We start from the raw sequence: 12,999 nt of genomic DNA on the forward strand, positions 1-12,999 counted from the left end.
AAATTCACAAAAAGCTAATAGATATTTTATTAAATGAATTCTTATTCATAACAGTACAAGGTAAAATTAATCGGAAAACATTAATCTAACTAAACCTATTCAACCAAATTACAGTAAATTTTCAAAAGTGTCTCTGCTGACCTCAATGCATTTTTCTGCTCATTTAGAGATGGCTATGGTTGCTTTCCGTATAAATCAACAGGACTTTCTCTAACTGTGTAAAAGCTAAAACATAAAACATTTGCAGGTTGTTTAAAACATAGAAAATAAAGGAATTATTACCTTGGAATCCTCAGGTCTGTAGTCTAGAAGCAAGGACAGAGACATGACAGTACAGTCGAATTTTCCAGACTTAGCTATCCGAGAGGGGTGTGCCAGGATGTGGCTCTTCTCTGGCAAAGTGTATCGCTTCTCTAACAACTGTTTCTCTTTCTCATCAAGCTTCTTTTTCTCTTCCTCCTGCAAAATAATCAGTGGATATTCTAGTGGATAAAAACTAATAAGTCAGCGCAATATTGCAGTATCTAAAGTGTTGGAAGCTGTACTTCTCAACAAATGTAACAGTTAAAGAAAATTAATGTTTGCATCCTTTGCAACTTGTGTTTAGAAAGAGAAGAGACGCCTTTTTCAATGCTAATCATGAAATGATCTTTATAATAGTGAGTGATTTGTCAAAGGCATTTGATATTTAATAGTATCTGAGGTGTATGGATCTTACTATTCCTTAAAATGGTAAGTTAGGAAATTTAGTATGCAATTTATTTATTCATTTCAACAAATTTTCTTACGATTATCATTTACTATTTCTCACTTTACTGCTATAATTTATAATTTTGGACAAAAAACTATATATCGGAAAGCACCTATATTATTTGGGCAAAGCATACATTTTTGGCAATTAAAAAAAGGATTGCAAAAAGTGCTGAAAATAGGGTGACAATTTCAAATTTTTACTGTGGCATCAGATCATGGGGTAAAAGTAAAAATAATATACTCTACTATTTTATTTTATAAGCCTGTAACTTCACCACTGTGTGATTTTTTTTGGATGTGACATCCACATAGGAACTACACTGCTCTATAGCTATCCAGAGCTGATGCAGTATGCTGTAATATCGCACAGAAAAGCATCAAGCAGGTTGTTGGCAGATCCGACAACAAACTGGTTCAAATGAAACATGCTTCACAAGTGTAGCTGTACCACTCTGATACACTGTTCTGTCAAATGAGGATGGAAGCACAAAAATAATTACTTAACACGTTGACTGCGACAGACACCCTAGTGCTGTCTTATTAGATTATGTACGACAACTCAGGATAGAGCGACAGTGAAGGTGTTCACGGCATAACTATAGGGTTGTAACGTTGTGATACTGAGAAAACTTGATCCAAGAAACCTTAAAAGAATTGGAATTTTGTATTGAGTTTCTAGTTCATTAATAATAACATATTGGACACCAAATTTCATTACACCATATAAGAAAAATCCTATTTTATCCTGGAGAGAAACAGCCGGAATATAATTTGTGAGAAGGCATGAGTGGAAATAGGTTGAAACCTACTTTCACAGACTAGGGAGAAGTGGATCTAAAGATGAATGAGAGAGGTAAGATACAAATGTGTTCTATTTTACTGCTGGAGCGCTTGCAATATGAGTTGAAGCTGTGTAAAAGTGGCATTTCTTGTGATTCTATCCTACCAATGGTGAATTTCAAGTACATGTTTGTGACATAACATTTTTATTGTAAAGGGTTTCAGGATTAATGAAGGCAAATAGCCAGGTTTTAACCTAAGGGTTTTGATAGGATATAAAGAATAGGCTTAATTTTAACAGATTGAAAAGTTGTTCTACTTCTCATTAATGTTTATTTTAATCCTTCTAGCACGGCTAGTGCCTACAAACACAGAACTGACGATAATTTAAACGAGGTAGCATCTATAAACGCAATAATCATTATTGAAATGACGAAGAATTAGTTCTAAAAACATCTGTTAAGAGAGCTGGTTGTTCCTTTCGACTGCCAGAACCAGATAAAGCACTGTTTTGATACGTAGAATGGTCAACAGTCGGTTGGAAAGACGCGGTACGCAAATATAGATTAGTTTGTTTTATTCAACGGCAAGATCATGTGTGTTTTGGTAAACAAATATTTGTTGCTTCTGACGTAAACTGTTGTTATTTAATGGTGTTTTAGTTTGTTTTTATGAAGTTGTAATATGGTTGTTTTGTTATAATGGCTAATCCAGACAATCCAACTATTGATCAATTTGTAAGTAATATTATGAACATTTCATTGTCAAGTGCGATTGATTTTGATGCTGTGGACAATGAAGAGGGTGAAAATATAATTCTTCATAATCCAAGTGAAAGTGTGGATTAATGATGGATCCGTTTTACTAAAAGTAATAAACCATAATTAGTCTAATTTTCCAAATGTTTACTACGAACAACATAGTTTGAGTGCATTTTATTGTATTTTATGTGCTATTTTACCTTTTGTATGTTATAACAATTTTATAATACAAATCTATTTAGAAACCTTATGTCTCACACAGGAGTCAGATTTTATAACAAATTGCTGGAATATATTAAATTAGAAACCAATGACAAATAATTAAAATATATCCTAACAAACTTTTTATTTTCTAGGACATTCCACACAGTGGATAAATTTATGGATCATAACATTATATATAAATAACTAAATTCAAAATTTAAGAGTAATATTTTAAAATTCTGAACATGTTTATCTTTAATTATTTTGATATCTTCAAGATTACACTCATTTAAATTTTATTTATTTATTTTGTAATAGTAATATATGAGTAGGAAAAACATTAGTTAAAAAATGGTTGTATTCAATTGACATTGATAACACAACTTAATGTTGATAAATATCAATAAAATATTTGTTACTGTTATCTATATATATAAAAATGAATGTTTGTGTGTTTGTCCTTTATGGAATCGTGAACTATTGGACCGATCATGATGAAAATTTGTACGTATATGTATTTTTCCACGGAGAAGGTTTATAAGCTATGCCCATCCCTTTCCCGATTCAGGATTCCGCCCCACTGGTTACAGAAATACCCATAAGAAATGCATTGCAGCAAACATATGTTAACGTCTTTTCAAATTTTTAATCAGCTGTTCTTTGTAAACATATATTACACTTATAGTTTTAAAGCATAGAGTAAGCTTAAGAGAAACGACAAATTTTGTTTAAACTGTTTTTGCAATCACTGTTAAACATAGACTTTACTATCCAGATAATACAATTCAAATTTGACGTAAAAATTCACCTTTAACTGCAATATTTATTTAATATAAACCATGCTCATGCTTGATCAGAAGAGTAATGCAGATATCATAATTACTATCTTACGTTGGCTACAAATATAAAGAATGTTATAAAATCAACCTTAGTTGTTTTTTTTGACAGAAGTATGGTTCTCAAAACTCTGTGTGTACATATTCTCTCGATCGAGACAACAAAGCAAGCTCAATCGTGGCATCGGAGATATAACTAATTTAATCTAAAATTTATTATAGTAAAAAAAAAAATTTACTAAGTAATATAAGGACTTCGGTTCTTAAGATTTGCGTGCGAAGCCGTGGGTAACAGCTAGATAGAGGCAGGAATATGGTACATACCTTCATAATACGCCCAAGAGGCTCACGATGGAACGACTATCAATTATCTCAGCAATGTTTAGAATGTGATAGAAAAAGAATAAGTGAATATAGTGTACTGTTTTCAACGGGAAATTGCGTGCGAAGCCGCGGGCAACTTTTGCAAAAAATTATTGAAATGCGCAGCAAAGCGCGCCGGGCCCGCTAGTTGTTTTATAATTACAATATTTCAGTTTTTCCTTTAAATGCTATTGAACGAATCTTTTTATACATGTAAGCATTTAAATTTGTAATGGTGGCAAATATGTGTAACCCTGTTACATAATAGTTTGATAATAATGTATTTATCATATTCAAACACGACTTTCAAAGAGAATGATCACATACTTAATTTGACATTAATAAAGGATTAATGTGGACACAAACCTCTTTTTTGTTCTTCTCTTCATCCTTTTCATCTTTTCCATTTTTACTATCAGATTTGTCTGATTTACCGTCACTCTTTGTACCATTAGCCTCTTCTTCTTTTTCTTGTTCAGTCTTCAAAGCCTTTGTCAACCGAGCAGATAGTTGAGATTTCAATCCTTTAGTCGACAGTGAACGAGCCTCCAACTCTTCACGAAGATCATGCACCTAAAGAATAAGTTCACCAAAATGACTAACTTGCTGTTTTGGTGTAAAACTTAAGTAATTTTGATAGATTTATTCTACCACACAGTTTATACTAAGAACATTAAATTGGATACAATAAGATATGTCTGAAACTGCACATGTATTATTGAATAACGTGGTTATTGATTGTAATTACTGATTGTACGATCTCTTTTTTTGCTATTTACTTAGACAAAAAATCTTTTTTAATTAATATCATTGTTTCTACTTGTTTAAGAGAGCACTCTAGTTAGCTGTCTGCCATGCATCTGAGGCTCTACTTTTAATATGGTTATAAATAGAAACTCGTCTCAAATCCATAAACATGGAACTTAGATTCTAATATTTCACAAATTCTAACAAATTATAAAAAGTACAATTATCTGTTAATAATGGGTTATAATTTTCGCCGGTAATTTTGTCATCTGCAGTGAATGTGTTAAACTTGATTTCTTGTACAGTAGAACCCCTCATATCCGGCCACCACGGGACCGAGCCCCTGGCCGGATAACGATTCGGCCGGATAAACCAACCTACAGTACACAGCACTTGACGAAACAAAACAATTGTACTGTACTGTACTAACCGCACTGGAAATAATCAACGAACTGTTTACAGGTTAAACCTATTAGCTCAACTGAGGACAACACAGGAAAATGTAAACAAATAGATACACAAAAATAACGCAAGAGTCGTGGGAGACTAGTGCGTGCAACTGCGCGTCTGCAAGCCGTGGTAAATAAATTTCGATATTGGCTTCCGGGAAGTGGCCGGATAAACCGAGGTGCAGTAAAACCGAGGCCGGATATGAGGGGTTCTACTGTAGTACTATACCTGAAGATTCCAAAATATAAATAAACATTGATAAAATAAAAAAAAAGATTTTTACAACTTAAGCATTTAGTCACAATATAGACTAACGCTTTAAGGGTTGTTTTATACCTGAGGAAGAGGGTAGTTTTCAATCCTCGGACTGTAGTTTTATACAAATTTTGTAACATACATTGATAACAAATATCTGAAATCCTATTATCCTTTCAAACCATCTATCATCTATATATATAAAAATGAATGTTTGTGTGTTAGTCCTTTATGGAATCATAAACTATTTGACCGATCATTACGAAAATTTGTATGTATATGTATTTTTCCACGAAGAAGGTTTCTATGCTGTCTATTGATGTAACTCGCCTCCAGGTGGCGTTGCCAAAGATAATAGTTTTCAAAGCGTCTGCACATTATAAACTGCAATTACGAGACAGTTACGAATATTTAATAGCCAAACACTATTTGAAGGCGCTAAGTTATGATGTATATTTTGTCTTGAAGATAAATTTCTGGTTAAACTTAAAGCTTGAGTGTTAGACCACTTTATAATAAAACACGTGTACAATGGCTATAAACATATAAAGATTTTCTTGATCGTGGCAACAAAGCAAACTCTACATCGGCGTTGGAAATGTAATTTACTCGAGCCAGAAGAGCACATACACGGGTAACACTTACGAAAAGCGTGCGAAGCCGCGGGAAACAGCTAGTTAATTAAAACAATTTTCATTTCTAAAGTGAAATTTATGGATTTAAGACAAGTTTCTATTTCAAACACTGCTTTAAACTTTAGCTCCATGTTAAAGGCAAAGCATCTGATGTACATCTAGGGAGCCTCTTAATTTGTAAGCTTTTCTTCTATCTTAAATGTTGAAAATATGACTTTTAATTTATTTATACAATATTTTATTATAAGCAACTTTAATGTCAATTCTAATTCTATTTTTACACTAGAATAAAGTTGATAGGAATAGTTATTTTAACTGCATTTATTTCAGGGACACATGAATATGTGTTATATATATACACCAAAAAGTTTAAATTTTAAGCCAAAATTGTAGCCTTGATTCTCGATTCTGAATTCATTACGAATTCCGATGTTATTTGTAACTAAAAATATAGGCTAATTCTAAAAGTGTTATCACTATTTCAAATATGAGTAGGTCCACAATAGCTATGCATTGAGAAATATATATTGTGAATTTGGAGTGGTGACAAATTATATGAGACAGAAAATTGACAAATTTATATCCATTTGAATGGAATATGCCTTTTATGAAAACAGTGCTGCTGTAATTAGCCCTGTCACAAGCAGTGCTACAAAATTCTTGGTTTTAACAATACAGAGTTTGTCTAGAAAATAATGTCAGTGATATTTTCCTTTGAAGTTGTATGTAACAGCATACTTAGATTGGTTGTAAATGGTATAGGAAGAAGTCAGCCAACAAATGCTGGCTCAATCAACCTTCTCCTGCCAGCCTGAGAATAAGGACAGAGGTTTCTTTGGAAGCTGTTTAGTGTCCTTGTACCAGTAAAAATGCAGAACTCAATAGTAGTAATAATTTTCATATCAAAAATTTTGTAAATATGCTGAAATCCTACGACTGTTTCTGCCTGAACTCTGAACCCACCCGGTTGCACTCGTGTTTGGACAATTTTATCTCTAACTTTCAGCCTGGTACTGTGGCGTGTGAAATAACTCAGCCTCACCTATCGGACCATTTGGGACTTCTTCTCAGAATCAATTCACAATACCTAACATTGAACAATGAAGGAGTTTCTCATAATAGCAGACCTAGAACTATTACATACAGATTGACAAACAACTTCTGCATCAATAAGTTAAAACATAGATTAAGTAGGATTAACTGGAGTAATGAGTTCTCATTAGCTTGTAATGTTGATGAAGCCTTTAAATCATTCATGCAAATTTTATCTGAAAATTTTAATGAGTTATGTCCGATAAAAACTAAGATTTTAAAAAACAGTGGTGATAGAAGCTCTAGGTCAGTTATAAAACAAAATTGGTACACACTCTACCTTGGTAAAATTAGGTTACTGTTGGACATTAGTTATGATAAAGTTAAAGCAAACCCTAGCCTTATCCTAGCACATAATAGACTTAAGAAATTTTATAGAATGCAAATAGATTTGGCAAAAAAAGCTGCAAATGATAAATTTATACTAGAATCTAATAATCAATGTAGAGCAGCGTGGAAAGTTATAAATTCTGTAACAGGCCGTGTAGCAGATAAGAGTGTAAATGCCAGTATACCCATTACAGCAAATCAGTTTAATAATTTCTTTGTAAATATTAGTAATAGTTTAAGTAATTTGCCTAGCCAAAATGTAACTAGTTCCTTGGATATTTTAAGCTCATCTTCTATCAAAACTCCTGTTTTACCTTTCAAATGGCAGGAGATTAACAATATTGATATTCATAATACTGTAAAAGAATTTAGCAACTCTAAAGCTGAAGATGTTTTTGGTATGTCCAATTTTTTGATCAAAAATATTATTGAAGATATCTCCTTTCCTTTATCATACCTTATCAATTGGATGTTTACTGTAGGCACCTTCCCACAATGTTTGAAAATTACAATTACTGTTCCAGTTTTTAAAAAGGGAGATAAGTCCTGTATAAATAACTACCGCCCTATTTCCTTAATTGCTGTAGTCTCTAAAATAATTGAAAGGTTACTAAAAAAACAGATGGAATATTTTTTTGAAAATAATCGGATACTGAATCCTGCTCAATATGGCTTCAGAAGTAAATTATCTACCATTAAGGCTCTTGAAAATGTCATATCTACTGTTCTCGAAAGTTTTGAAAACAAGGAGGAAGTTGCAACCTTGTTGTTAGACTTAAGTAAAGCGTTTGATTTGGTACCACACAGTGAGCTAATTGATAAATTAAAGTATTATGGTGTAGAGGGGCGTGAGCTGTCTCTTCTCACCTCTTACTTGTCTGATCGTTATCAGTTTGTAAAGGTTGGTGACCAGAGGTCAGACCTTCAGTGTGTGAGAAATGGAGTCCCTCAGGGCTCTGTTCTGGGTCCTTTCTTATTTGTTATCTTTGTTAATGATTTGCCTGATTTTGTACCAAATAAAAGTATTCTTTACGCCGATGACACCACTCTATTGTCATCAAACAAGAATAGCATGGTAAATAAAGTGATAATTAATTACATGAAAGAAAGATCCTTCCTCTGGTTTGATGCCAACAAATTAAGCGTAAACGATGAAAAAACTGAGGAGATTGTCTTTAGTCTGAGCTCAAAGGTGGACAGTAAATCTGTAAAACTGCTGGGCATAAACCTGGATTCGAAGCTGAATTGGTGGGTTCACATAAACTCTCTTTGCTCTCGCTTATCGAGGGTTATTTTTCTATTGAAAAAATTAAAGTCCTGTACAAGCAAAAATCTAGTTATGAACGCTTACTTTGCTTTTTTTAATGCTCACATTACTTATGGCACTCTCTTGTGGGGCAACTCTGCTGGTGCAAAATTAGTTTTTAAGACTCAAAGAAGGGCATTACGAGTTATTGCAGGTATTGGTGAGAGAGATTCTTGTAGGCCTGTCTTTGTTGATCTAGGTATTCTTACCCTTCCATGTATATTTATTTTGCAAAGCCTAATTTTCCTTAAAGAAAATCTTAATTTATATAAATTTAGAAGTTATGTCCATAACTATAGTACTAGATCTCAGAACTTGATAGACCTCAAATACTTTAGATTAAGTAAAACCCAGAACAGCCACATGTACATTAGTGTAAAACTTTTTAACCTCCTACCACCAGATGCAGTTACCACTACTTTAAGGAATTTCAGAAGTTGTCTTGTGAAATGGCTGAAGCAGAAGGCTTTCTATTCAGTAGAAGAAATACTTTTACATGATTTAAGTGACCTTAAATTTTAATAATGCTATGTTTTAATTTTTAACATTTATTATTTATTGTTTTTATTGTTATCTGTTGTTTGTTAATTCTATTATTAATTTATTATTATTTATTTTAGCATTAAGTTTTAATTAATAATATATTTTGACTATTTTTTAATTGTATATTTATTTGCATTTCTCTATAGAGATGGTGTTCTTGACTGTTGATGTAATAGTACATTATTGTAAACCTTATCTGACTTTGTCAATGCATACAACATTATGTGGGACGACAATAAATGATTCTTGATTCTTGAACCTTTGGATGGCAATTAAATTTTGCATTAACTGAAAAATCGTGGCAGAAACTGTTCCAATGATCAAAGCAGCTTTAAGGAAGATTCCTTGTTGGACTGACAAGTGTTGGAGTTGAAAAAGGTTTTTTTACGAAAGACAGGAAGAGGTAAATAAAGAAGCTTATGCTAGAAAACCCATTGATGAGCTTTACAGGTGACAATATGTTTAACACAGTAGTAATTTCCAGTTATTCATTTTCTCAATGCATAGCTATTGTTTGGAGTAACTCATATTTCAAATAGTGATAACATTTTTTAGAACCAGTCTATATTTTTAGTTACAAATAACATAGGAAACCGTAATGAATTCAGAATTGAGAATCAACACTACAATTTTGGTATCTTTGATATCAAATTCAAACTTTTTTAATATTGGCCCATCCCCCTAAACTATATTTTTCCCAAAGCTTTCTTATTTCTCAAATGTAAAACTAAATCTTAAAATTGTTTATATATAACAAAACACTAAATTATAAATTTCCTTAAGATAACTAAACCATTTAAACATCAAATTGAAGTTGAAATAACTAACTTTTGTTTTCTATGCAGTATGGGAGGAACATTGACCTTGGCATGCTGACAGAACCGCTGCGCGGTGACAGTCTACTACTGCGACTGATGAGCCAGCCATCAGTATGATGTTTACAATGCATCAGATGACAAAGTTTGTTCTGTGGTACATAGAATTGAAATTATAGCTTGTTAGTGTGCAGTGCCAGTTTCTAGTTAGGTCCAAATTCGCCAGATGATCAAACAATTAGTCACTGGTTTAACAAGTTTCGTGAAATAGAAAGTGTGCTGAAAGGATATTCGACTGGGCGGCCAAAAGAAAGTGATGACAAAATCTACATTGTTAACCCCATATCCCAACAACTGTGACAATTAACAACACCACTTGTGTGAAATGCCGTAAACATTGTACTCCCAACTGGCACCAGGCACGTCAGTCGCAGTAGCAGACTGCTACCGCAAGGTCAACGTTTCCTTGCATGCTACATGAAAAACAAAACATAGATACTTCAACTTCAAATTAAATCGTTTACTTATTTTTAATATTTGTTAAGTAACTGCCATTCAAAATTCTGGCATTTTTTTTGTATAGATGATCAAAATTCAAGTACTTCCCAAGAGAACCCTCTTGTGCCCTGGAGGGATATGCCAGATAACTGGTTTCTAATCTCAGATTAACCACCTTTATAATCTTTTGTACCTACCCAGATATATATATAAGAAAAATCAAAGTAGCTCAGGTAATTACAAAATTGAAGTAATTCCTCCAATCTTACCTTCATAATCTTAGGATCTAATTGAGAATAGTGACTCGGTTCTCTCTTTTGAATCTCTCCAACACTGGTGTCCTACAACGAAATCAAGCACAAAACACAATTAATATATACACTGTTATAAGGTAAGCAGCTCAATATATCGTACAATCAACACTGTTAAATTAAGACACCCAAAAACGTGAATGCATCACTGAATAACCACAGAAAAATATTTGAAGTCCTTTGAAAGTCTGTCAAAAATTGCTAAAGTTGTAAAATTGTAGATCTGAACTATGATTGAAGCTCTTCGGTGAAGATATCCGGATCAACCACGGACACATTACAGCTACACCCCTAATCTAACATCTAAAATTACAAATAAGCTGCAGATTGCAGTGCCTTATCATCTCCCTCTGCCTCGTCGTCCGGGTTGAGGAGACGCTCCAGCTGTTTCTTATAGTCGAGGAGGAGACCATCCCACTCCAGACGAGTCGGCAGGCAGTTCCACACATCTGGCAGATAAAGTACCACGGTTTCAACACGAGCAGGCACCGTCTTCCCCTTATGAATGGTCTCAGCCCGATGGTAGTAAATCTCCACAAAGCGGTACCTGAAAATAGAAATCAGTAGGAAACCCTCAGTAGTTCAATGTACAGTGGCAATGGTTGAAGAAGGGTGAAGTCCACCTGTGTCAGCTCTCGTGACAAAGTGTTCTAGCCCTCACAAAATTCTTTTTTTTTTACTTAAATGGACCAAAGTCAACAACTAACCAACTTCCCGATTGCTGCAGTCAACAGACAAAGACCTCTCCAACATTCCTGTTACATCTCGGCTTACCGAAGACGTCTCCAAATTTCTTGAGGAACCTGCACAACTGACTTCCACCACTAGTTGTGTTGTCCCGAGAGGTTGTAAACTTATTCAGAGAAAAAATTTCAATAGTAAAATTTCATTTTCTTCATGAAAATCAAGAATATAAAATTAAAATTAAATTGTTGCAACAAACAGAATAATTTTGAGTTATGTTTCATGTCATACTTTTCATGATTTCATCATGAACCATTTAAGTTTCTTAAACATTTTTATGTTTTGTTTTGTTTTTTTTTTTATTTGACAAACTATTATTTTTTTATTTCCTTGAGTATCAAGATAATTACAACTATGTTATATTTAAAAGAATTCACATACCACTGAGAACAGTTGGTTAAATCAATTCCGGTTAGAGCTTTGCAATTACGAATTGCCGTTTTGATAAGAACTGTAGGATCTTTCTCTGGATTTGGCCCATCCAGGGAAGGACTCCAGGGACCACCGATGGCCATGGTCTCATTCTTTCCTCGCAGACCCACGAGGAAGTTGACAAGACGAGTGGGATGTACAAAACCTCTGTCACGGTCATCATAACTTCCTTCCTTCTCATCGGCTAGTAGACAACACTTCTGGTAGATCTCATCCAATTCAGGCATACTCAGCAACATAACCTGAAATTATTCAATGTAATAATTAATCTAGGAAATGTATAGATTTCTCGTTTATTTTTCACACAAATTCATGAGAATTATTTTGCCTAAAGAGGCATCACTGAATAAATCAATGGATATAGGTTTCTTTTGATCATACTTCTTTCAAGAGATGTAATTTTCTTTTAACCCTTTGACGGCCACGGGCCGATAATACTGGCTCTCGAATTTTCTTTTCCGAAACGCGGCCGTGAGCCAAGATATCGGCATAGAAAAATCAGTTCGAAAACGGCATCGCGCCGAGAAATCGGCACCCTTCATTTGATTAAATTAATTCCCTTACCTCTTTATTTTCGGTTTGTAATATAATATTCAAACGAAACGTAAACATATATCCTTTCAAATTATTATAATTATTATAAAATGTTTTTTACTTTTTTTTGTTCAGTAGAAAGATGCAATTCAGAAGGCAGTGACGTGTCAAACAAGATGTTCGGGTTCTCTTTGGTAGCAGCTTGTTTGTTCGTTGTGGCCTTTGTACACTTGGTTTTTTGTTCTTAGACGTTGTAATGTGAGGTTATGTTACATTTGCTGTGAAGTTTAGTAATGTTTCTTTTCTGGTTTACATTTAGCAATGAGTAACAAAAGGACGTCGTGAAGCATCGCCTGTAAGTGAGGACACATTGTTTTCCTGTCTTCAAAATGCTAATGTAAGGACTATTAGTAATGACACTTCCAATTATGATCTCTTTTCTTCTGAAAGACAGCACTAGTGACTTGGACCGATACGGACGATGATCCTACGTTCGATCCTGCCAATTTAGGGCCGTCTACATCACAAACCAGATTTGGTCTGCCCCTACAAACTAGGCCTAGATTTTTTGATGTGAGGTTCTAGTTCTGATTCTGAGCAAAATGTTAGC

The 12,999-nt window shown here is 33.7% G+C and overlaps 1 protein-coding gene across 1 annotated transcript in view; it reads right to left on the minus strand.

Moving 5' to 3' along the window:
- LOC124371104 (cell division cycle and apoptosis regulator protein 1-like) overlaps nucleotides 1-12,116 on the minus strand; it is a 28,899-nt gene extending 16,783 nt beyond the window's left edge. The window contains exons 1-5 of the mRNA XM_046829416.1: nucleotides 11,805-12,116; nucleotides 11,016-11,226; nucleotides 10,638-10,709; nucleotides 4,064-4,270; nucleotides 283-459 (exon numbers count right to left, since the gene is read on the minus strand). Of these exons, the coding sequence (XP_046685372.1) occupies nucleotides 283-459; nucleotides 4,064-4,270; nucleotides 10,638-10,709; nucleotides 11,016-11,226; nucleotides 11,805-12,094 (957 nt within the window). The 5' untranslated portion in view covers nucleotides 12,095-12,116. The remainder of the gene's footprint in view (nucleotides 1-282; nucleotides 460-4,063; nucleotides 4,271-10,637; nucleotides 10,710-11,015; nucleotides 11,227-11,804) is intronic.
- Between the last annotated feature and the right edge of the window lie 883 nt (nucleotides 12,117-12,999).

This window comes from Homalodisca vitripennis, unplaced genomic scaffold, assembly GCF_021130785.1.
Source record: "Homalodisca vitripennis isolate AUS2020 unplaced genomic scaffold, UT_GWSS_2.1 ScUCBcl_935;HRSCAF=3906, whole genome shotgun sequence".
Classification (NCBI taxonomy): Eukaryota; Metazoa; Arthropoda; class Insecta; order Hemiptera; family Cicadellidae; genus Homalodisca; species Homalodisca vitripennis.